Consider the following 25,533-nt stretch of genomic DNA (forward strand, 5'->3'; position numbering starts at 1 on the left):
GGAGAAGCAGCCATTTATAACTGAAGATTACACACAGCCTGTAGCTATCTACACTACCTCAGACCAAACAGATCTGTCCTCATCAAACCAGCGCTGTGGTTAAAGGTAGATATTTCATCTTGCCCAGATCGTGGCGAGCCAAAGGGTCTTCATTATCAGTCAAAGTGAGAGGGGGAGCCAGAGGAGAGAGAGGAGGCTGAGCCGTGACTTAACATCCCATAATTTGGTCTAAAATGGTGTCAGGTACAATTACATTAATCAAGGAAGGAAAGAACGGAAGAAAGAAAGGAAGGGCAGAAGTTTAAAGCGCGCTATGACTTTAAAATGTTATAGGGTGTCCCTTTGGTGTGCCTCTGCATCAGGATTGTGGTTTGTCATGAATTTTATGTCTGCTGTAACTGATCGAATGGAAAGTTTAATGGATTACTGTAAGGTGTGTCATAATCCTCTCACAATACAGTTTAAAAAGGAGATGGAGACATTATTAGTCATTTATCTTGAATATTTATTTATGTAAAACTATTAACATTTGTACAGATTGTAATTTTTACAATGCAAAATTTACATAGTATAAATATGATTTCATTTACAGCTATAGTAAGTGGATATGTCTCTAGCACAGAATGGAAAAATCTGTTCATGTCAAGTCTGGTTCATGCAGAATTTAAAACTTTAAAACAAACTATTGAGGCACTGTTTTCCAAGTTTGCCTTGATTCACAGGTGATATGGGAAAGGAAAAAAAGGGAGGCCTGTGCAAGTGTTGTGGTCCCTTGTCCCTTCTTGTACAAGGGGCAGGTATTAGAGTATGTGATGCGTTTGGGAGATCAGTAGGTGGTCAGGGGTTGTGAGTATCAATAAGGTTTCTGTAGGCAGAGAAAGCTGTTGTTTGGAAGAGGATGTGTGTGGTAGTGTTCGACCAGAGCAGGCAGTGAGGGGAAGGTTGAGTCAGGTTCCAGAAATACTTTGCTGTCCTGTCAAAACACATAGAATCGGAAATGTTAATTGATTCTATATTTATTATATAATAGTGAATTGTCCTTAGCTTGTATTGAAGTGATCTCACTTCTGAAACTTTATGAATTTGATTTGAGGATGATTTATTTGTATATTTACTTTATACAATCAAACAGAAAATCAAACAGCAGATTTCTCACCTCTTCAAACAGTCGGTAATTTCTGGCTTTTCCTAAGGTGATGTCCCAAACCACCAGCACCTAAGCCACACAGACACACAATGAGGTTTTAGCTGTGATGTCTCTCGTGCCACATACCTGCTGCAAAATATGAATTCTATTACAATGGATCTTCTGTGTATACTGTAAAAATGTGCCACTTGAGTGAGTCTCAAATCCTGCAATAAGTCAAAAGACAAATCACTAGTGTATCCAGAAACCTCTGATTATACATGAAGATGGAAGGCAAAAGTAAACAAAAACATAACATAACAAACAAAAAGAAATGCCATTCAGTCATCCTGCAGAGATACATTTGTATTAATTTTATTTTTACCTTTGAAGTTTTAGTTCCCGAGTTTCTGATGCAATACAGTCCATCCTGAGGAGGGCAGGAACCTTCTCTGAACAACCTGCACAAACAGGTCATCATCACCTCTTAGAAATCAATTGGAGCAGCACAGTAGTGCCATATATGAAAAGAGTTAGATGCTTAAGTAATGTGACATCTATAGATTACAGCCTTCATATGAATTGCAATGATGTGGCCAAGGCAGGTACGATTAATGAGAAACCACTCGAAACCATTTGAACCCACTCGATAAAAAAAAGAAGGGAAAAAAACTATTTATCTTGTTTGCCACCTGGGGGCAGAAATACTCCACAAAACAACACAGCAAATGAGGGGAAACCTGATTTTTTTCTTTCTTTCTCACAAAACTCTCCACAGAAATCACATGACGTTTTCCATTATATTCCTTTTCATAGAACAATTACAAAAGTACGGTTCACGTCTTACATTTCAACAGTGCTTGTTTCAGTTGTGTCGATGAACACAGAGTCTGGAAGCTGCACCTGCAGACACACACAGGTTAAATACTCAGGAAACAATTGTGAATGATTTCCATCCATGCATCTGCAAATGTTGATTACAAAGTTGTAGGGTGATCGCAATGCCAGTGTCTTGACAAGACAATATGTCTTGAATCAAGACAATGACTTGACGTGATTCTGGAGAACTCATTCCGTGATCTATTTTTGATTTGAGTCCTCCACATGCAGACGACTGTTTTCCAGGTGTTTGCTTGATTTTCATTTTTATAACCAGTTTTAAGGTCAGTTAATATTTAGTTCGAGCTAGATTTTATAGTTTGTTTTGTTTTGCCGCCAATTATTTCTCTCCGGTGCATATGCTGAATCATACATAACCTGAGAGAGATGAGTGTACCGTTGGTTCATTTGATCATTTCAAAACCCTGATCAAAAGAACCAACGATTCACATGAAATTAATTTACATAACATGAATTTAGTCTTTTGTGTAGCAGGGCCAATGCAGTTTAGTGGCTCTTACATTCTCGTAATCGTCATCAGACCCTTCCTCTCCTTTCTGTTTGGATGAGTCTAGTCTGTTCCTTAAGTCTGCAGGTATCTCTTCCCCTGATGTGCGGAAACTCTGACCTTCTGGAGACACTCTTCTGAGGGGAAAACACAATTGAGTGTAGAGTTTCTCATGCAATCTATGTCTCTCAGTGATTAATACATGTCTGTCTTGAAAAAATGTTCCTCAATTCTCAACCTCAACAGTCTAGCACCTTTGCAGATTTATCATTGCCAACAGGCCATTATTTTTGCTCCATAGTTTGTTTTCTCAAGTAGATCTTTATAAAAAATCAAGCAGCTACAAGTTTGATAAATTCTGATCATGATATGAAGAACTTACTGAAGTGGTGGTCCCTGTTTGGGCTTGGTTGTAGGCAGAGGTTTGACAGCTGGTGGAGGAGGTTTTGGGATCATGGGTTTGTGCGGTCCTGTTTTAAGATGAGGAGACACAGGAGGGTGGCTTGACAGAGGAGGGTGGCTTGGCAGAGGAGGGTGGCTTGGCAGAGGAGGGTGGCTGGGCAGAGGAGGGTGGCTTGGCAGAGGAGGGTGGCTGGGCAGAGGAGGGTGGCTTGGCAAAGGAAGGTGGCTTGGCAGAGATGGGTGATAGGACAGAGTCTGGGTGAGAGAAGGAGTTTCTAAGATCCCACCTTTGAGGCCTCCTCCTCTACTAACATTTGGGGGAGGAAGAAGCGGGGGGCCTGGTATACTAGTTGCTCCAAAGCGGTTGTTGTTGGGTGACTGACTTTGTTTGGTATTAAGAGAGCAGTGGGCAGGACCACCTAGAACCATCATGCTCTCTAAGTGGTTACTGATAGGTAAAGTGGTTGCGGAAGGGACCATTACGGCTGGCTGAGGCATCCAGTCCCTCTTTTCATGCCCGCTCTCTGGAACAGACCCCTTAAGGCCCGGCAAAGGTCTCTTTGCATTGGGAGGCAGAGGAAGAGGCAGGGCAGGACTCAGCGGTCTATGCAGGTAAGGGGAGAAGGGGAGAGGCGGAGGGGGGCCTTTGTTGTTGGGAGGGTCCCTCTGGATGGAGGGTGGTGGGAAAGGAGGGAGCGGGTATTTGGGGAGTTGGCTGGTCAAAAGTCTGCAGTGCGATGGGACAGGGGGAGGCGGGCCTTTGTGGAAACCTGAATCAGAGTTTGGATGGAGACGGATCCCTGCCGGGACTGGAGGAGGAGGGTAGGAAGGTGGTGGCCCCATGGGTCTACCTGAAAGAAGAAATTAGATCAGTGTACTATTTAAGGCAAATTTAGTGACGCAAAGTATCTTGAACAGCCACTCTCTTTTAATATAAATCTAAATAAAACTTAGCTAGTTTAGCTGAAACTCTGAAGTTGTGTGGTTCTAGAATGGCATGTGTCTGTGCGTGTGTGTTTGTGAGGTGGGGTAGAAGCACCTGTGGATATTGGTAAGCAGTCACTGTCAGGCTTCAGGTAGTCTTCCTCATCTTCATCATCTTCATCCACCATATAATCTTCTCACAAAGAGGATATGAAATGATTTAATATCAGACAGATATAACACACATAAGATGTGTGTATAGAGTTGGCTATGTGTGTATTTCTCTCTTACCATCATCTGTGTTATCGACAGGGTGTTTGATATCCATAGTTTTCTCTATTGTTCCGTAGAAACTGTCAGCATCGGAATCCGAGTCGCTATAGCAACAAAGACAATTTATCTTTAATGGGTGGACAGGAGACTACACTCTTGCTGCAAAATTAAACTTCTGATGCAAAGAAGGTTTGCATTTCCTGAGAAGTTTGAAAGCTTCTGCTGTAATAACATTTTACAAAGTTTCCTCGCAAGGTTTAAAGATCACAAAGGTCACAGGGTAAGAAGGAAGGACATGATACAGAACTTGAAGAATTATTCCAAGTTATTAGTTTATGGGATGAAGCCTGTATCAAGGATATAAGGATCTAAGATCTCCTTCAATGTCAACTGATATGTCATCATCACCTGTGGCCAGACAGGTTCCAAGTAAAGCCTGTTTCATGCTTAGGAGTAGGTGCAAGTCTGAGGGGCCAGATCAGGTGAGTCGGGTGAGTCAGCTGAACTACATAAAAGCCGCAATCATACCCACCTTGACACATTTGTCCAGTTTGTCCATATTTTACAAACCACAGAGCCATGAGTAGACACATGACAGTAAGATTCACTTCACAACACCTCATTCATTCATTCATTGGGTTCTGAACCTATCAATCAACATTAGATACAATACATCAAAGAATGTAATCTGCCCAACTCACCTTGGAATGTGGGAGTCTTTTCTGTCGTTATAGTGATCTATCTCTTTCCGCAAGTGCCTCATCCATTTCTGTCGGACAACAAAAACAGCAACAATCTTAACATTGCCACAGTGTGTGTAGTGCGTATGTCTATGTGTGTGTTGGTGCATTGGAAATAGAGCAATTTATATGAATTAGCAACAGAAATAATACCATTAATAAAACGATTTATATATGTTGTGACATTTGCCTTATTGGTAAACTATTGCTTATCTATGTGAACAAGTTGAATCTTGTGAAACCCTACAAAGCATTCCAGAAGTGTTGCATGAACGACGAACAATGAGCAATACAGAATTCTCTATTACAGTAAGGAGCCTATTTTGTTATCAAGTTTTCTTTTTTTGATTATTGGCTGAATAAGGCAAAAATGATCCTTAGTGGTTCCTCTTTTATCACACTGTTGATGCCATGGTAACATTTTAAGGCTCACATAGACCTCTTCAAAGTCCATATTTATACAAAAATAACTGCGCTCAGAGCTAATGCTACAGCAAGGACCCTGCTGACATTGGGGACATGGGGATATCCAACTATGTAGCATTCAGGACTTGTTTGTGAGTTGCTTGTGAGTTTCATTTCCTCTGTTATTAATTTTTTCCAAAATTTTCTGAGAAAGCCAAAACATTGATTCAACATCACCCACATCCACAATTTTTACTTTAGCTCTTTGCCCAACAAAACATGTCTTTTGGGATTTTTTTTTAACTGACAGTGCTTCATCTAAAGCCCAAGGAGTATAAGTGGATGTTTGGTCCACTCCACTTGACTCTGCTTTGCTGTTATCATCATTGAAAGTTTTTGGTGGCACATTTTAAACAAACGCATCTGGAGTCACTTTGTATTATGTGGTTATACAGTCCGTCATGTATATAAGCATCAATGTGTGTTTTTCCTTTTACCCTCCTCTCATCTTCACTGGCTGCAGAGAAAAACCAAGTCCTGTGCTTCTTACTGAAGTGGACGATCTTAAAGGGAAACACGTTACTGGAAGTCGTCTCCTCTGCTGCTCTCATCACTCTGTGTAAAACAATGGATGTAAATAAACGGTTTCACTCTCTATAAGATGCAGTCATCACATCCAGAAAAAAGGAAACTCAACCATTTTATGTATTTCTGTTGTTATGTAAGAGAAAGACAAATGCCTAAACAATTGCATTGCAATTGCAACAATTGCAATGCCTTGCAATTGTTTAGGGAAGTTTCATTAGAAAAAGCAATTAAGCAGATTCAGCACTAACCTGTTATAGCCGTTGAGAGAGAACGCACCCTGTGGTACAGCAGAAGTACTGCTTTTAAAGTAATACACACAGCCCTTGTGCATGATGATGTAACGCAAAGGCCCTGCAAGAGAGACCACACACATTTGGCCCAAACCAGAGCTGAAAGGAGAGACAACATAGCAAAAGACCAACTGGAGGACTGTCTAACCCCATGGTTTTGTGGGACGCACTCACATTTCATCAGGCTGAACTGACTGCCTCCCTTCTTGTGAAGGTATCCGGATGCAGAAACTCCTCCTGGCATGGTGAGGAGGTTCTGGGCCCCGATTGCTCGCATAGGCACCGGCCAGCACACCTCAGGAGACGACATGGTTCTATGTGACAGACAAGTGAGCAATTTAGTACACCAATAATTCCTTCCAAATGCGTCTTTTTGATTGGATGTGTGTATGGACCAGGCAGCGTCTGGGAGGGAAAGCGTGAACCACCTGTTCACCACACAATGGTCTTCAGGTGAAACTCAACTTTGACAGGTGAAACGACATTATGTCTGTCTACGTCCTCTACAGAACAATAGGGACATCAGCATTCTTTATTGGAAATGGAGGGTGGTCAATGCTTATTGCCTTTGATGTTAAGGTGTGAAATCAAACCCTAGCAGACTCACAAATGAAACATTAACCTATCATGAGAGACACAACCTCTGTTAACAAACCTGATTTCACTGCAGCAGTCAGCGCAGGTTATTGCTTATGTGAAACAAAGACAAAGATGAATTTGTGAAACCTCCGTGCTGGTCCACTACAGAGCCACTGTCTGAAGGGTGTGCATCTCTGTGTGTCTCTCTCTCTTTCTCACTCAACCCAACCGGTCAAGGCAGCTGGCCACCCACCCAGAGCCTGGTTCTCCCTGAGGTTTCTTCATTTTAAAGCTTTTTCCTTGCCGCTGTTGCCAAGTTTCCCAAAGTGTCTGACATCTCAAAATATCTAATTATAACCTATAAAAATTGGCCAAATCCATTTTTAGCTCCACAAGTCACCTTGTAAGACTTTTATTTGCCACAGAAGGTGTTTGACAGAGTTCAGATGTTTCTTACCTTCTGTTGAGACTCTTCCTGATGCTCTGAACAGCAGCACTCTCTTTTAGCATGTTGGCTGTGGATGCTAACATAGTGGAAGCTAAGATGTCCACAAATGACTCACACAGTTGAAACACGGCCAAACACACTCTAACCCTGCCTCTACTCTCTGTTCTAGTCTAGGAAAGAGTCTCCCCCTCTCTGGTTCTCTGACTCTCGCTCATTCTCTCTTATCATGCTTTGACACAGTGTTCAGCTCAGGCAGGAAAAACATAATGACCCAGGTCCAAAGGAAACCTCGGGCTTCCTGATTGCCTCTTCACTATCAAATCAAATGTATTTGAAGCACAATAGCACTACTTGAGATAGAGAGATTGAGAGATGGTGTAGGAGAGAGAGAGATGCAGTTAAAAAGTTTACACCCTATTAGCAAAATGTTCATGTTATGTCATACTGAAATAATGGAAGAAGGACATGACAGACATGGGAGAATGGAAGGAAAGAATAGGGGAGAACAGGAAACTGATAAAACATGCAGGGGGAGGAGAAAGTTAAGAAAGTTGGACACGATAAATCATCAGAATGGAGCTGCAGGTTGTTTTTGACCCCAAAGTGGCCTGTGAGTGTGTGTGTCAGAGAGAAAGACTTCACAAGGACATACAAAGGACATACACAGCCCACACACACACACACACACACACACAAAGATGGTCGTTTGTCCTGAAACAGCCTTATGCTGAAGGCTTCTGGAGTCACAAAGCGTTTCCTTTGGGTATATTTAGAGGGTGCGGCTGCAGTCTTGGCGACAACAATGAGACAAGAAGCCAAAGAACAGAAGAATGGAGTGACTCTCACTAAATTTTAGATTTTCAGAAATGGCATTGATAACAATACAGATGAAGTCTGTTTGTTTGTTGTGTCAACATTCCCTGAAACATTTCAGCGTGGTTAAGCAAGCTGTGATCAAGACGGAGAAGCTGCAGTGGTCAGTTGAGAAAAGAGAAACTACAAAGACCAAAGTCTGTAGTAGTGAAAGAAGGAAAGCCACTGATGAATCAGTAAAGACATCTGTCATAGACTGAGAGCCCCTGTGTTACTGTATTTTAACACTGTGATATGACTGCGGCAAGGTGTAACATCGACAGACCTTTATACAATCTGTAGCAATAAAAACACCTGTAATGATTTTGTCTCAATACAGACTTGAACATCTGCCAGCTGTGTGTGTGTGTGTGTGTGTGTGTGTGTGTGTGTGTGTGTGTGTGTGTGTTGAAGTTAAAGGCCTGTATATCAGCTGCAGCAGCTGTAGTATTGTTCTGTCCAGGAAACCGTTACTGGCAAACAACATGTGGATTATGTTTCTGTTCAATCTACAAACAACAATAGAGGTTGCTCTCACTGTGAAGCTTTACATTTTCTCTGAGATTGAGTGTGAGGAATATGTGGGTATGAACACATGAATATAAACAATGGGTGTGTGTTCCAATTAGTTTGTGAGGGCTTTTGAATATTTTGGATTTGTCATTGGTTCAAATATTACAGTTCAGTAATAAAAAGGTTTAACACACACACACGTTTCACTGTGATGCACACATAAGATACATGCTTTTTTGAAATGTACAAGTTGAGGAATCGAAACACAAGTGCGAGACAAAAAATAGACCTTCAAAGACTTTTGGCTCTAGAGGTTCAACTAATTGCTGTATCGATGAATTTCCCCTACAGGATGAATATAGTATCCGCTGTATCTATCTATCCAACACTTTTCAACTCTCACTAACAAACATTTTCAAATGTGAATTTTGAGGAAATCTGAACTTACATGAGGTCCCTCTGTTCCCAAATACACATTCTGATGCTCGGCTTGGAGCTCAGTGTGAGCGGCGTTTTCTTCTTCACGGACAGGGCAGACATGTCGGTGGACATGGAGTTGTCAGTGCAGCACCATTTACCATCATAGTTTTCGCCAGTGTTAAGGGAGACAGATGGAAAATTAGAGGGACGAAGGACAGGATGGATCGAGATGCAAGAATCAGTGAAACTAAAGAGAGGTTAAATTTTGAGGAACGGAGGTGAAAAAATAGAAAGACGATGACGACGACAGACAAAATGCAAATACAAAGTAAGTAAGTAAGTGGACAAACGAAGAGATGGAAAATGTGTTGTGTCGAGTTTCAAGTCTGTTAAGGTACATCCTGACTCGTTTCCTGAAGGGGCTTCCTGCACCAGCCTGGGTTTCTCATTGGTCAACAGGGCGCAATGTTTCTTCCTGCTTCCTCGGATCTAATGTGTGATTGGCTACTTAATGGAATGCATAGCATCACACAAAACACACAGGACCAAAGTACGAAGATAGGGGACTTTCCAACTCCTGAGACTCGAACAATAGAGAGGTCACACACACGCAAACACACACCCACACCAGTAGCTCAAAAAGTAGTTCTTCCTCCCTGTGGTTCAGATACTGATTTTTTCAAGAACTAAACCCCCGAGTTTGACTTCTAAAGAAATAAGAAAACCAGGGGTAATTTCAGTTTTTACCCATTGCCGAGGTTTAGTACCCATAATTGGGGGGCTAAAGCAGTGGCAACCTGCAAGGTTGAAGAGAAACATCCAACGGTTCCAACTTGTAAACAATAGTAGGTCTAAGTTCGTCATTAGAGTCGTTGGTTGTGAACACTCTCAAGAATCAATAGCCCTATAATTATGAAAACGTGGATAGAATCACAGCTTTCTCTGAAAAAAGGTGAAACAAAAGAAACCACAAAGTAGTTATTTGTAATTGGTCACCTTGCATAACACGACAAATAAAAATCGCCCAGACAAAAATATTGCTACCGCTTAGAGGTGATAATACATAATTGGATTGTAGTGTTATTTCAAGAGACTGCACACTATTTATCCCAGGTGTCTTCAATGTTATAATCAGCCTATTTAAGTGGAGAAAGGTTATCTCTATGCTGTCTGCTATCATCTTAACAATTCAGCTGATGGTTTGTTCCAGTCTCAGGGTGGTTGTCGTGTTGGAGGAGCCCTGGCCTGAGACAGAGCTTTCTGACAGTGGGTTTGTTGACTGGATCATGCTGATTACTGCTGCTAGATGCTGATTATATTGTGACCTTCTGTTCAACCGTGGTCCTCTTGCAACCACGTCCAGAGAGGATTACAATCTCATGGCCCTTAAACGTCCTGATAACATTAACAATCATGGTCATGCAGCCCTTGCACATTGTTGGATGCAATTAAAATAGAAAATAGAAATGGTGGATGCCGATTACCTAACTCAGTTTCACACTTATTGTTATGAGACATTTGTGGGTTTTTTGTTTTTATTTCAAGCGTACGACCAGGGTTACACTTTGAGACATGTCTGTATAATTCCGGCCAAAAGTCTTGACCATTCAGTACATATTTACAAAGGAGATAAACTGAGCACACAGCATTATAAAGCATCATCTACAGACGTGGTGCTTTAACAGACTTTCCATGGCTCCACATAAACCAGAAATTCGAAATACTTTCTAACCATTTTACCACTAACTGGCCAATAACAAGCTGTACTAACGTCTAAAGGGCATTCCAGCAGTGTGCTGTGGAGTACTTCAGATTTACTTTTAACACATACATGGGTGTAGACTGAATTAAACTCAAAAAGTGCAGACAGTTTTATTAATTGTGTAACTGCTCTGTATGCCTCTCTGCATTTATCCAGTGTATTTACCATCAACAGCATCTAAGCTTTGTTTCTAATGAAAATGCTGTGGACAACACTTAGCCACACTCTTCCTGGCGAAAAAAGCACCATATCCATGCATCAGTCCTTCCAAAATAAGACGTAGCACACTTACCCATAGAGTGCTGCATCAGCTGTGTAGCTCCTCTCTCTGTGTGCCTGTCATCTGTGGTTACAGTCGTTGCAGTGCTATGCAGCCCAGTTCACTTCCTGATGGCATTTCAGAACTACTGTATCAAAGTGTCATGAAACACTCCCATTCAACCACAAGAGAAACTGCTCATACTGAGACAGACAGGCAGACAAGCCAGTGAATTCATAGAAATAGTAGAAGCATGCTGTCTACTGTAAATACCAGCACATACATATACATGTATATACAGAAATCCTTGCCAGCAGAAATGGTGCAAACCCTTGTTTGGTGCGTTATCAACCTTATTCTGAATGGTTCTGGCATTTGGGGTGTTTGCATTCATATCAGAAGTGAGCTGGAAAAAGTTGTGTGAATGTACCACACAAACATTTCAATGACTAACACTAACCAACTTCCTCTTTACACTTAGACAGATAACTATGAACTGCACACACCTATAACTGATGCACCTCTCACGCACACATATGAGAAATGGCCCTCATACACACTGAGTGAAAGCGCAAAAGCATCACTAAGTGCAAAAGCATCACTTAGTGCAATCATACTGATGTGAATGCGAGGTCGTACTATTGTGTGTGAGAGCTCATACCTGTGTGAATGGAAAAAAAACATAGCGGTGTGATTGTGAAGTAATTTTTATGTAAGAGGCGGGACTTGGGACACAGTGGAACAGATGGAACACATTGATTTCATCTTAACTGAGTGCTCTCTCTGTTACTTTGTTTCCTTTTTCACCCACTTCCATGTGTACGGGTACATATTACGTTTTTCCCTCTCTATGTATAAAAAATAGATTCTGCAACTGCATGTTCATAGTTCAGATGTTATCTTCAATAAGAATATCTAGCAAAAAAAAACAAAAACTTTTCTAACAATTATAGGGCCAACAGGAGCTAAAGGAGCTATAATTCTTGTTGTTGCATTTTGCTAGGTAGAGGCTGCGGCTACTACGCGATTACTCGTTCTAAGCCTTCTACCTGTGCTTGCACCGCTCTCAGGCCCTCAATACAGACATCCCTGTACAGCCTAAAAGGGTGAGAGAAGTCAGGAGAGGTGCATTCAACAGGGCTCCGTTCATGTGGTCAAAAGCTTGCAGGCACACCGAGGACCAGTAACGTGAGGTCGTGTGTCAGGGCATTCAATTGCATTGCATTGCAATGTCAAACAATACTGTGAGGAAATTAGTTTCCCTTTGTTCATGTTCCCCTGACCTACTGTCACATGTCTCTGTCTTCCTATCAGTTCTCTTCTTTCTGGTCTCACGCTTTCCATTCTCATGCTCCTCATTCGTTTATCCCAAATGTGTCCTTGTTTTTCATTGCCCCTTGTTTGTTGCGTTATATTTTTGTCTTCGACGTTATCTTGGTTCCCTGTGGCTTTCCCTGTTCTTGGAATTTCCTGACATGTCGCTGGTTTCACGTTTTTGCTCTTTGTTCAGTTGTGGGATTCCTGTTCACAGAAAAAGTGCATATGACATGAGGCTGAAGTCGTGAGAAACGCCAAACCTGAATGCAAAGTGAAACTACAAATTAGACCCCAGGCTATTTTGTGATAGCTTGCGTGTGTGTATGTGTGTGTGTGTGTGTGTTTGTGTGTGTGTGTGGGGGGGGGGGGTGGTGGCTAAAGTGGATGTTGCTGTTTCCCTGCAGTGACAGTAACATGTACCTCCTCCCCTGCTCTTCGCACAGCAAAACACACAGCTAAACACACAGCTCTATTATTATCTCTGACAGGAAACGTTTAAGCACCAAACTGAGGCTACTATGTTTCAGCCTCTCTCTCGCGCTCTCTCTCTCTCTCGCTCTCTGTCTGACTCATCTCTTCCTTTCTCCCTTCATCTCAGTCTCTTTCTCTTCAATCCTCCCACTGTTCCGCTACTTTCTATGTGACTAGCTTTCTTTATGTCTCAATGCACAATACAAGGGTTGATTGATAAGTTCTGAGCCTGTGTGACTGTAATGTTTTGTTGGATTAATTATTCACATTTTGCCAGACAGAAAGATTTGTTGAATGAATGAAATCAATGAAATCAATGAAATCATTACAAATTCTGAATTAAATATTTGAAATATTTGAAAAGTCCTTTATTGTTCAATTAACAAAGGGTTCTATTTTCATTCAGTGATATTATTGGTCATTGAGACAGAGCATGAAGTAATGCTTAATTAAAAATTGCCTCATTGTTTCACTATACTTGAGATTGAACCCACCTTTGCTTCTCATGGTGGAAAGAGTGAGACCCTAGCACACCACAACAGGAGTACAGGATGGCAGCACATCTCTTTGATACAGTGTCTTCACCAGGGTGTGCAAACTATGGCTTAAGATAACATCAGATAAAAAAAAAAGGGTTATCATCTAGCCACATCTAGCCAAAGAGAACAGTGCTTCACCAGAGACTTCTATGTAGATGATTGAGTCGTAAGTGCAGAGACAGTGCAAGGTGCCAAAGGTGGCATCAGACAACAAGTTCATATCGAACAGTAATATGGTTTTAAAAGGCATACCAGCACCAGAAAACAAAGGACCTTGCTCTTCAACGTCATACCAAAAGAGCAGCTTCCCACGCGACATATTATCCACAGTCGCCTCCATTTACGACCCCTTAGGATTTGTCGCCCCCTACCTTCTCAGTGGAAAACGAAGCCTGCAAGAAATGTGTCGTCATGGCACTGGATAAGACGACCAGCTGCCTGATCATCATCACGGTGGGAGAGCTGGAGAAGGGATCTTGTCAATCTGAATATAATACAGGCAACCAGTTGTTATGTGGCTGTCAACTTTCACAGGTGGTGAAAAGAGAATTGCATCATTTTTTAGATGCAAGCACCACTGGATATAGACAGTGTTGTTATCTGGGTTAGGGTTGTTATCTGAGAGAGCTCCAGGACTTTCCTAATTCAATCTTGGGGCTTTTTCCTCCAACAGCGTCTCACTCGGGTCCCCATTGAACATCAAGCGAACTCAAAACTACATTCTGTTTAGATTCTATTACCATTATATTTGACTATAAATTATTATATTAAAGGTACCTGGTATTGTTATAGTGGGGCATTAATCAGCTGAAACTCCTTCACTTGTGTGTCCATGAAAGCAGCTAAGAGGTCAAGTACAAATGAAGCGGGTGTTCTTTGCTTGTTCGAGCTCAACAATGACAATTTGGTATAAAATAGACAAAGTTATGACTTCCAAACAAGGGGGAGGAGTACAACCAAGTCACAGACACTCAAATAGATTTTGACTACTTTATTCATAGTTTGAGTTAGGAGTGTGTGCCATGTGTAACATACAGAATGTCAAAGTAAACTGCATCTGATGGAATAGTTTGAAAGGAAAAATTGTGACCCTTATAAAACCTGACCCTACTGTAAGTAGGATAAGGAGGTAATGTAAAGCGAAGACTGATGAGGTTAATGTTTAAGTCAAGTACTGTGACGGAACAAAGAACGTCAAGACAAAAACTCCAAATGAAGACCAGGAGGGAAACAGCACCAAAAACTATGACAGACGACCTTCCTGGAGACTGGAGGATGATAACACACTTCTTTGATCATTCTTTCGCCTAATCTAAAAGGAATATTTAGTAGGAAGGTCAATGGGGGAGCTCATGGGCCACCAGCTTGTAGTGAGAGCCGCAAGAGGGGCATCGCTGGGCTTCTCCCTCGTGAAGCCAGAACCACACCACAGCTGTGTTATCTTCCTCACCTAAAGAAAGGACAGAAAAGAATCAATTCATGAATTAAAGTGTGCATATAAAGTGTCTTTGAGCATCAGGGAAAGCACTGTACAACATAAAATGATCATTCTATTCTTTCAATTCTGATTCCCATCCAAAACTTACAGACACATCCCACAATCCTCTTGTTTGTGATGGAGGGTACAAGATGAGGATCGACCTTGGATCCAGCGTACTCCTTTGGTTTCAACATATTGTAGGGATCCTGGAAGCAGAGAAGATGTGACACAAGTGTTTTTTTCTGCGGCACACAAGCTAAACTGAAAATACAACAAAAAGCGCAGCGGGAAATGAGAATTTACATACCAATCCTTCCTTCATGGCCTTCATGATGACCTTCTCCATGCCAGTGGCTTGCTCTTCATCAGTAGGAATCCCTGCCAAAACAACAAGTGAGAGAAATCAGTGAGCAACGTGCCTTCACAGATTGTTTGCCTGGTTTATTAAAGTAAACATAAACATCTAGGGTAATGGGTTTTTATTAATAAGGCTCAAACAATGCTCAACTGCTTCATCAGGTTTGATCTCTTCCTTTTCAGGGTGCCAGAAAGGTGATCCAATACCTTCATTACAAGCCTTGCTCTGTACAGTAAATACTACTGCCATCACAGCACTTTGGTCAAAGTGATTTGTCTTTCACAATACAATACTAAGATCTGGGTTTACTTCTTTGTCCTGATACTGATCACAATAAATAAACCATGAAAAGTCTGGTTGGTAAATAATTAAATTTGACATGGGCCTTAAATACAGAAAATTTTACATTATCAGCAAGCATTAAATAAAAATAAAACTCGCTAAATTAAACACACACCGTTATGGATTACACAAACTCTCACAGTACCTTTTTGTATTCTGGACTGCTATTCGAAAATGTAAATCTCATGTGACATTATCATTCATAAACTGGATTCCATTCAAACAGATTACTGAAAAACGTTTAGGACTATTAATTTGACTTATCTGTTAAAAATCCTTTGACCTTTCTCACAACTGATCAGGTTCATGCTAAGCGGCTAACGTGTGCCGGGGCTAATGTTTGTATTTCCCCTTGGCAAAAAACATTTAAATCTCCGTTTGTAACTCCGTGTGTTCGTGTGGGTGTCGTACTAACCTCCTGCCGCCATTCCGCGGCTCAGAGCCGGGAGCCGTGCAGCCCGGTGGATTGTTGCGGCTCTCGCAGCTGAACGAAGTAGTAACCTTGCAGCCATTGCTCCTTTTCGTGTACTGACGCAGTCGCTAGCTACCCGATTATGGACCGGAAACCTGATTTGGACCACGCATGCGCAAACTTATTGGTGCGCATATTGATGACGATGACGATGATGACGATAATGACGACAACGACGACGACGACGACGACGATGATGATGATGATGATGATGATGATGATGATGATGATGATGATATAATTGATATTTAAAGGTAAATCCAGCCGTAATATATTCTGATTTACAAAATTCTTATTACTATTAGTAGAAGTATTACTGCTACAGAGCTGGGCCAAGGCTGGACAAGAATGCCAAACAAAACTGGGCATTAAAGTTTTGACATGGAGTTATAACCTTCTCTCAGCCATGACACTGTTAAATATGGAATAGTTTTGCACTCTTCGATCAACTTTAACTAACTAACTATTTGCATGTGTGAATGTGTCACTTGTTTTTTTTCCATAGTAAATGTAAGTAAGTAAGAGGCATTGAAGTATGAGAGGCATGTGTGTGACTAGAGGACGTGTGTGTATGTGTCTGTGTCCGCAATTGAAAATATCAAGGTCAAACTGGACACTGATATGTGATACAACCCTGTGGTCAGCAGGACCGGGTGGTTTTGCAGTTCTCCTCGGTGGCCGTTTATTGGTTTATAAGTTTATTTCTAAACGTCCTATTGGCCTCTAGTCTTTAAACCCATGTGAGGGGGGCGGAGTCATATGATAGGAACCTGCAAGCTATCTTACAGAAGTTAAAGGAAAGCAGAGCACCTTCTCCACAAGGTACTGTACCCCATCACTTCTCTCACTGTTCTGATTTATTCATAAATGCACCTCAAGATTTTCTTCATGATGACAGAGTGGGCTTAATCTATCTTAAACTATCAATCAATTGATTGTACAATATTTGAATACAAATGCTGGTTGAACTGAACTTTATCAATTTTATACAATTATCTGGCTTAACAAATACAGCTAAGAAGTTATGTCTGTATGCTGTTTTTGATTGAAGAATGAGGGATGAATGAAGAACGAATGAGAGATATTTCTCTTAGATGCCACTCAAAGCAGCTTTGAGATTGCCTGATTGAAGTCATGTTATCCAATATTAGTGATTTGGATTTTTAAGAAGTGCTACTGATGATAATGTACTCATCAAAAATTATTATAGCTGTGTGCTGTGAAAGTTGATGGTAGCAGACCTAAGGCTTCATTAACTCCTGTGTCTTTTGACGACCGGACGAAGCTGCTTCTCTGTCATGTGTTCGCCCAGCAGTATAGGTCAATCCTCGAAGAAGTCTCAGCCCCCACCACTGCCGGTCATGGTGTAATCCTGACTGTAAAACCACATAATCCACAGAGTCACTTACCAATGGAGGATCACAAGGCCTGAGAACCGGTTTTGCCAGGAATGCCAGTCTGTCGGCATTCCACGTAACCTTAACTGTTATGCGTTCTCTACCTGCTCTCTCTGGTTCCATCCCTCAGTCTCTGACTTGACCTCAAAGAGGATCCGGTCTTGTGACCAGTTCAGAATGTCACTGCGATCTGTGCCAGACTCAGCTTGGCACTGGACCCTGGCTCACAACTGCCCTGCAGAGAGATATAAATAATTTTACCAATGACCTAAATAGTGGACAGGTCTGACTCAGTGGAAAAACCCAACGAGATGGATGAATGATGTCACTTCTTCATATCACTTTTTAATGAGTGTATTGTAATGTGTCACATTTTACAGTGAAAAAAAAGACAGTGGATTTGTTCAGAAGCGACGCTCAGACACAAGGTATAAAGTGATTTGAGAAGGATTAACAGCAGTAAGCATCACAGCATCTAAGTTACAGTCAAGGGCAACACGGACTGTGACCTTATGTTTGTCCTTTAGACATTAAACTTCAGGAATGGAATGTAATAATGAAAATGAAATCTCAGTGGATATGCAGTTTTGTTTCCTCCAGACATTCTTCAGCAGATAGGACAATCATGTTTGACTTGTTTCTGTCAAATCTTTACGAAACTAAACGAGGCTGGCATGTACTCTAAAACAATGGAAACACTCAGAGCAAGAGTGAAGGCTTCAATTAATCTCAGTGAAGGCCTCTTTATTCAATGAAGATTTAATATTTAAGATACTTCCAGATTTTTTTCTGTTTCTTCATATAGGTCAAGAAACAGTGTTTAGCCAAAGCAGAAGAGTATGGAGAAATGTTCATGCTTTTCTTTCTGAATGGTTAAAAATAATGAAAATGTACTTTTTGCATGAGAACTCAACTGTGTCTTGTGGCAGCTGTCCATGACTGAAGCTTTAGTAGTGTGTTCTGTAAAATCTCTTCAGTCTGTGGGTGTGTCTGCTAATGCTAAGAGGCTATTCTCTCAGAATAGCCAAGACAAGACAACAACCATCTGCCACTGGCCTTCACACTCTGTGCTTGTTACTGTTCTAGATGAGACCTGTGTGTAAGAGAGAGTGAGTCCACCTTGTTTTGGAACACATCACCACCATTGACATTCTTTTTTTCCCCTCCAGCTCATTTTCCACTGACGTAGAATCACACAGCTGTTAAAAAGCACGATGGCAAGCTCTTTCACGCGTCTGATTTCTGGGCGTAATGCAGCGGTACTCTTGGCCAGCTTGGGTGCAGGAACGATGGGGACTGGCTACTTGTTGAGTGAAAATGGCACTCTGGCTGCGGAGGCAAGGACGAAGCTCTATCCTCCCAGGTAAGCACAAATGTCCCCTCTTACACTTTGAATTCAAATGATTGTATGGGTTCTACCTTCATTATGATCTCAGCAGCAGTAAGTTATTCTATTAAAACCACATTAGCATAACATATCACACTACAACTACATACTCCGTCATAACTACATCGTATCATAAGTGTAAATATAACTAAATCATATTTATACTTTCCCTTCCTGTCCTGTAGCGCTGACTTTCCTGACCTCAGGAAACACAACAACTGCATGGCCACTGCTCTGACTCCAGCCATCTACGCCAAACTCAGGGACAAGGTCACTCCCAACAACTGGACCCTGGACCAGTGCATCCAAACTGGGGTGGATAACCCTGGACACCCCTTCATCAAGACAGTGGGCTGCGTGGCTGGTGATGAGGAGACTTATGAGGTAAATGAGGGGAAACGTCCACTGGCCTGGTGTGAATCACTTTAACCATCACTCTAACAATCCGTTTTTTTCCCATTGTTGTTTTCTGCAGGTTTTTGCTGACCTCTTTGACCCTGTCATCCTTGACAGGCACAATGGCTACAATCCCAGAACCATGATACACCCCACTGACCTGGATGCTTCCAAGGTGCTTGTTTACACGACAACATCTCATCCATCCATACATCCACCCATCTGATTATTCATACATTCGCCCATTCCCCCATTTGTCCACTCATCCTTTCATTCATACACCCATCCAACCAGCCATCCTGCCAACCATCTGCCCATTACTTCATCTGTCCATACATACATAACCAACATCCATGAACATCTACCATCCAGCGTGTCAGTCATCCATCCAATGAACCATCCATCCATCCATCCATCCATCCATCCATCCAATGACCCATCCATCCATCCATCCATTCATTGAGTGTCAGAGAACGAACATTCCTTGTTCCTTGTATTCCTTGTAACTTCTGTCTTCTACATTTCCCCTTCACAATCTCCAGATCACACATGGTGTGTTTGATGAGAATTACGTTCTCTCGTCCCGTGTCCGGACCGGTCGCAGTATCCGTGGGCTTAGCCTCCCCCCGGCCTGTTCTAGGGCTGAGCGCCGTGAGGTAGAGCGGGTGGCTGTGACAGCTCTGGCTGGTCTGAAGGGGGACCTGGCTGGACACTACTACAGCCTGGGAGACATGACAGAGCAGGAGCAGCAGCAGCTCATTGATGTAAGCCACATTTTAATTTGCTTTTTTAACGGTTTCTTTCTACCATATCAAAGCTTCTCATGCACTAGGAAATAAGTAGCAAAAATGTAATGAAAGTCATGTTTTTTCTTTTGATTTTAATAGTTTAAAACATTACGAGAACCTGATCAAACAAGAAAGCATAACTAGTCTTTTTTTGGTAACGATAGTAAACCCTAAAATAAAAATCATATTAGCAAACAATTGTGTGGGTTGTGTTCTTGTTAGTGGAGTATGAGCTGTCATTATGTTTTTCCTCAGACATATAGAAATTGTAATTTAATTTTGGTTTCACTGGCACTTATCTTTCGCATTTGACTCGTTCATGCTGCCCCATCTAAGGATCACTTCCTGTTTGACAAACCTGTGTCTCCCTTACTCACCTCGGCCTTCATGGCCCGTGACTGGCCTGATGCCAGGGGGATCTGGTAAGGTTGATCCATTCAATGAAACCTGAAAACCAAAAAAAGAAACTTCCCCCTACTTCAACCTCTCCACCATAGGAACAGCCTCCTTTGCTCCTCTCTGAAACTTTGTGACTTGTGTTTTCACTGTTTGTGACTTGTACTCCCTTTATCTTCTTCTTTCCCTTTTCGACTCCCTTTTCTTCTCCTTCATCTGCCCCTCTACCCATCCATGTAGGACCACTTCTTGTTTGACAAGCCTGTGTCCCCACTGTTGACTTGTGCCTTTATGGCCAGAGACTGGCCAGACGGCAGGGGCATCTGGTAGGCACTGTTCAGCTCTCCTGCATGTCTGCTGTGTCACTGACTCAGGCATCCATACTAATAGTGGAACTGGAGACAATATCCATCAAGAGTTTCTGCATGCTTCTCATGAAGTCTCATGTAGTTGAGGTTAAACGTGTCAAGCAGTGACAGAAAGTTGTGTTTTACTTTGAAAGCTCTTTACTTAGCTGGTTTAGTTGGCTCTCCCCAGGCACAATAATGAGAAGACCTTCTTGATCTGGATTAATGAGGAGGACCACACCAGAGTCATCTCCATGGAGAAAGGAGGCAACATGAAGAGAGTGTTTGAGAGATTCTGCAGAGGACTTAAACAGGTACACCAATGCGCTACCAAAACTAATATGCCATGAAGTTAATCTATTGATGGTGCTAGATGAAAGGGGATAACAAAAAGCAGATTCATCCTCTGGGATCATTAATGTCCATACCAAATTCCCATCCTCAGTTGTCCTCAGATAGTTGGATCTTTGGTGTCAGACTGAAAGACATTGGATGGTTTCCAAAGCTTTAATTTAATTGTTCCCTGGTGCCACAGGTGGAGCATCTGATCCAGGAGAGAGGCTGGGAGTTCATGTGGAATGAGCATCTCGGCTACATCCTCACCTGTCCTTCGAACCTGGGTACTGGCCTCAGGGCAGGCGTGCACGTACGTCTGCCCAAACTCAGCAAGGTAACGCACCAACACACACAAAAGACCCAAACGTGGGAATGTCCCAAACATTGCTCCCCCTCTTACCTTGGCCATTCCTACCAAAGAGTGTGAGGCACAGAATGGGGGGAGCAGGCGATAAGATGGGGTTTGAGGTCATTGCAACACAAGCAAATCATCAAATTCCCCATATGTGTAACCCTTAGAGGTCTGTTTACAAATGAATGTTGCTTTTGTATTCTCAGTCTTGTCCACAATCTGATGTGTGATTCACACTACAGGAGCCACGTTTTGCCAAAATCCTTGACAACCTGCGGCTGCAGAAAAGAGGCACAGGAGGAGTGGATACAGCAGCTACTGGAGACACCTTTGACATCTCCAACAACGACCGTCTGGGCAAATCTGAGGTTTGGATCAAAAACTGTTCCATTGAGTTTTCCCAGTCATATTTATGTGTATTTTCCCTGAAAAAGTAAATAATATAATGAAACGTCCATGATTTGTGCTTATACAAATGGCTTCATTACATTTGGTATAGACATCATTACTTGTTTCAGCCAAAAACAAAAAGTTCCCCATTTTGTGACTGGACCCAAATGGAGAAGAAAATAAAGAATAACACAAGAAAAGTAGTAGAGGGAAACTCTACAAGTACAAGTGCCTCAGAATTCACGAGTATTTCAAGTGAGTTGGGACAGAAACAAACTATCCGCATGTGTGTGTTTGTGTGTGTGTGTATAGGTGGAGCTGGTCCAGCTGTTGGTTGATGGTGTGAACTACCTGATTGACTGTGAGAAGAAGCTGGAGAAAGGTCAGGAGATCAAAGTCCCTGCTCCCATCGCTCAGTTTAGGAAATGAGAGAAATGCTCTCCTCGTGATGGCGCTGGTGAGCGGGGTGCACCTCCTCCTCCTCCATTATCCCTTATCACACACTGAGGCTGTGTTTCTTTATCCCCTCAACAGGGATTATGGCTCTTTAGACTAATCTGATTTTACTCGTGTTGACGGTAAATTCTACCTCACTGTAACCTCCATTTCAATAAAACAAACTGAATGAAACATTTGTCGAGTTTTAGCTGTTTTTAATAAGTACAAAGAGGTGGAAATATGACAAGCATTTGGCATAAGGTTTATAGTGAGTGTCATTATTAAATACTAAAGTTACTAAGACAACAGAGGATCAGATTGACTTCTCTGGTGATCGCAGTGAAAAAAAAAGGTGCAAATGTACTCCACAAATAAGTGCGTCATGGTATCACTCATGTTCTCCATCAATCTTTAGACATTATTGCACTACTGAAAATCAAATCTTCCAACTTCAAACAACAACCAGCTAAAGAATCGATAAGTTGAAGTAAACAGGTATGTATCTGGAAAGAAACTGCTACCAAATCATCACTGAAGCTAAAAGCAAAGCTGCACAAACCCTTTCCTTGATCCCGCTTCCTAGTTTGCATATTTTTATGCAGTAAAAAAAAAACCGTCTTAGGGGACAACAACAACATTTTGCTGAAGCCAAAATACAAAAACTTGAAAGATGGATGCTATTGCAATTTCATTCATTTCTTGGCTCTTTCCGTTACATCTAGAATTTTGCAGTAGTAAATCACTTTCATGGGCTGGAATGGGTTAATTCCACTGAGTAAAGTGCAAATGAGGCAACAAGAAAATTTCAAATAAGGAATTAGACAGTAGCATTACAACCTCGGAAATTCTTAACGGCTTTGCATAAGCAAAAAAACTATTTAAGGAAACATTAAAACGGACATTTTCATTGACATAACACTACTGCAAATCTTTTAATGTTTTTTCCCAGAAAAACCAGTAGAAAGCAATTAACAAAGCCAGAGTCCTGACAGAAACAGAGAGCAGTAGAAACGTGTAGGTGTGCAGAGGAGCCTCAGTGTTCAGCCTCAGTCCACAGGTCGCTTCTCACCATGTTTCCTTGTGAACTCCTCAGCATTCTTCACAAATTTCTTGGGTTCTTTGGTGTATTCCTCTGCCAGGTCAGCTCGGAGCGGATGCTCGGGCTCAGGCGTGTTCACCAGAGAAACAAGAGCGTCGATCACTGCAACAAACGGGGAACAAACAGGCTCAATCTATAACGTATGAACACAATTACATTCACTGTACCTGTGCATAAGATTTGATAAGAGCTATAACGTTCAACTTCACTTTGCAAGTTTGACTTTTCTCTTTTGTAATAATCAAAGATTACAGTGGCATTGTACACTTCATTTGTTCTGCGAGTGTAAGGAACTTGAAGTATCAGACCTGTAAGATGGTCACACACTTCATACCTTGGCGAGCTTTGGTGGTTGGTTTCCAGTTGTCTGGGCTGATCACAGATAGGCACACCTGGCCCTTCTCATCAATGTTGGGGTGGTAGATTTTGGTCTTGAATGTGACTTTGGGAGGCTTAAAGGGATACTCGGATGGAAATATGATCTCTAGACGAAAGGCACCTTTGTCATATGGAGCATTGTCCTGAAAACCAAACAACATGGATCATTTGAATACAAAGAAATCAAGAAGAAAAAAAAAAAAAAAAAACATTCAATCTTAATCATACACATATGTGTTTGTCTACTTGAACTTACAGGGACAATAAGGCCTTGCCAGGACAGAATGTTTGCTTCATCCACTTGAATGTTGCGGAAATATTTCATTCCAGATTTGCGAAGGTCATCAAGTTCCTAAGAAAAAGGATTGAGAAGTCAGTAAACACAACTTTGGCAGCAGGAACATTTGGTACCAAATCTGAACATCCAGTTATCACTTCTGTTTTGGTGGAACTTCTTTGCTCAGTGGTATAGTGATTAACTCCTTCCACAACATTTTATAATCAGTTGGGTTAGACACAGGAAGTGACGAAATGTCACTTAAATGTTAATAGAGGGAAACTTCCTATCTCAGAAATGTGATCAGAAAGCAACACTTCTCTTTCTAAACTCAAACGTACTCCTGTCTTTAAACTAGGACTGTCCAAGCTAGTGAAGTCTTGAAAAGTATCGATACTGGAAATTCTTGAGGTTTTCGAGGCTTTTGGACGACCTCGGCAAGAATATCGGTCATTGTGATAATCAAGTGTTGTTTGGTATCTTTTGAACAGATAGCGGAAGCTAAAAAGAAACCTAATACGTTCTTTTGTGAGGCTATTAAGAGTCAAACAAACTCGCCGACATCCTAGTTTAGACAGGTCAGATGTGAAAAGATGATGGTGCAGTTTTTTCACAGCTGATCATGTCAACACTAACTACGCTCTGACTCACAGCTTTTTAGTTTGTCTTATCTTTATTCTACTTGTGAAACGCGGAAAAGGTGATGCCGTAGTTTTGCCGGGGACACGGAAACACTGATGACAGAATTCAAACGTTTCTTCGGACAGTTAAGACGACGAAGTAGTCGAGCTGTAAGTCAAACTGCTTTCATTTTCATTTCTTTCATTTTCGGGCTTTCATTTTATCGGAGCTTCGAGAAAGAAGGACTTCTTTCGTTCGCTTAACGATATTTTCATTCAACCAGCGCCACAATGTTCGGTATTTAAGCTTCACATATGAACTTAAACCTGTTTAAAAGGCCATTTAGGCAAGAATATGTGAATTTTACCCGGTGCAGCCTCACGTGCGCTGTCATCCTGCTGCTGCTGTCTTCTTCGTAGCTGATTTGTAGCCAGTTCTTCTTCTTCTCATTTACCGATTCATGTAGGTAGTCCAGTAGACATTATGGTGGGTTACCGCCACCTAATGGTTAACGCCATTGTAGGTTGGTGACGCAGAACCAGGGATGCCCAAGATGTTTGTGTTCTCAGTCAATTAGTCTAACTAGGACCAGTGCATTTATGCTGGTCCTTGTTTAGACAGACGGACGGACAGACGGACGGACGGACGGACAGACAGACAGACAGACGGACGGACGGACGGACGGACAGACAGACAGACAGACAGACAGACAGACAGACAGACAGACAGGGGTGCTGTATCTGAAGAACAGAGGGGGACACTATGTTTATCCTACAAAACAGGTTTGGAGTCTAATAACAGTCTTTACAAATGAACAGTGCAAAGATTTTATTGTTACTAAAACAGAATGGTTAAAATACAAATATGAAAGAACACATTGATAAAGCACTAATAATACTGTAACAATGAGATGTTCGTAAGAGACAGCACTTCATATACATTTGTAAGAAAGGTTTTTGGTCAGATGAAAACCCACTGAAATTC

The 25,533-nt window shown here is 41.7% G+C and overlaps 4 protein-coding genes across 8 annotated transcripts; 1 reads left to right on the top strand and 3 right to left on the bottom strand.

Annotated features, from left to right (window-relative positions):
• Nucleotides 1-492: 492 nt before the first annotated feature.
• On the bottom strand, nt 493-11,072 carry sh3bp2 (SH3-domain binding protein 2). 4 transcript variants are annotated; one of them, XM_076164003.1, is made up of 13 exons: nt 11,002-11,072; nt 6,310-6,449; nt 6,094-6,196; nt 5,755-5,872; nt 4,814-4,881; nt 4,131-4,216; nt 3,955-4,032; nt 2,896-3,766; nt 2,527-2,650; nt 1,974-2,029; nt 1,512-1,587; nt 1,157-1,216; nt 493-973 (listed from the first exon to the last, which is right to left on the bottom strand). In XM_076164003.1, exons 2-13 carry the CDS (start codon nt 6,443-6,445, stop codon nt 854-856), a joined length of 1,896 nt encoding a protein of 631 aa, XP_076020118.1. In that variant the 5' UTR covers nt 6,446-6,449; nt 11,002-11,072; the 3' UTR covers nt 493-853. The 4 variants fall into 4 exon arrangements, with proteins under 4 accessions (XP_076020118.1, XP_076020116.1, XP_076020115.1 ...); XM_076164001.1 differs by lacking the exon at nt 11,002-11,072 and adding an exon at nt 8,976-9,597 and having other exon boundaries at nt 2,527-2,647; XM_076164000.1 differs by lacking the exon at nt 11,002-11,072 and adding an exon at nt 8,976-9,589.
• Nucleotides 11,073-14,271: 3,199 nt separating this feature from the next.
• On the bottom strand, nt 14,272-16,049 carry LOC143011181 (cytochrome c oxidase subunit 5B, mitochondrial-like). The gene is made up of 4 exons (XM_076163948.1): nt 15,891-16,049; nt 15,083-15,153; nt 14,882-14,981; nt 14,272-14,745 (listed from the first exon to the last, which is right to left on the bottom strand). The coding sequence occupies exons 1-4, from the start codon at nt 15,985-15,987 to the stop codon at nt 14,633-14,635; spliced, it is 381 nt and encodes a 126-aa protein (XP_076020063.1). The 5' UTR covers nt 15,988-16,049; the 3' UTR covers nt 14,272-14,632.
• Nucleotides 16,050-18,523: 2,474 nt separating this feature from the next.
• On the top strand, nt 18,524-22,377 carry LOC143011233 (creatine kinase S-type, mitochondrial-like). Of its 2 annotated transcripts, none has more exons than XM_076164048.1 (9): nt 18,524-18,707; nt 18,917-19,115; nt 19,207-19,302; nt 19,670-19,891; nt 20,252-20,337; nt 20,849-20,972; nt 21,194-21,328; nt 21,589-21,714; nt 22,049-22,377. In XM_076164048.1, exons 1-9 carry the CDS (start codon nt 18,559-18,561, stop codon nt 22,163-22,165), a joined length of 1,254 nt encoding a protein of 417 aa, XP_076020163.1. In that variant the 5' UTR covers nt 18,524-18,558; the 3' UTR covers nt 22,166-22,377. The 2 variants fall into 2 exon arrangements, with proteins under 2 accessions (XP_076020163.1, XP_076020161.1); XM_076164046.1 differs by lacking the exon at nt 20,252-20,337 and adding an exon at nt 20,552-20,637.
• Nucleotides 22,378-25,026, bottom strand: LOC143011232 (ubiquitin-conjugating enzyme E2 L3-like). Its single transcript, XM_076164045.1, has 4 exons — nt 24,917-25,026; nt 23,908-24,003; nt 23,608-23,794; nt 22,378-23,375 (listed from the first exon to the last, which is right to left on the bottom strand). Exons 1-4 carry the CDS (start codon nt 24,941-24,943, stop codon nt 23,221-23,223), a joined length of 465 nt encoding a protein of 154 aa, XP_076020160.1. The 5' UTR covers nt 24,944-25,026; the 3' UTR covers nt 22,378-23,220.
• Between the last annotated feature and the right edge of the window lie 507 nt (nt 25,027-25,533).

The sequence above is a fragment of the Genypterus blacodes genome, unplaced genomic scaffold, assembly GCF_046128005.1.
Source record: "Genypterus blacodes isolate CSIRO-AG114 ecotype Tasmania unplaced genomic scaffold, CSIRO-AGI_Gbla_v1 ptg000133l_1, whole genome shotgun sequence".
Taxonomy (NCBI): Eukaryota; Metazoa; Chordata; class Actinopteri; order Ophidiiformes; family Ophidiidae; genus Genypterus; species Genypterus blacodes.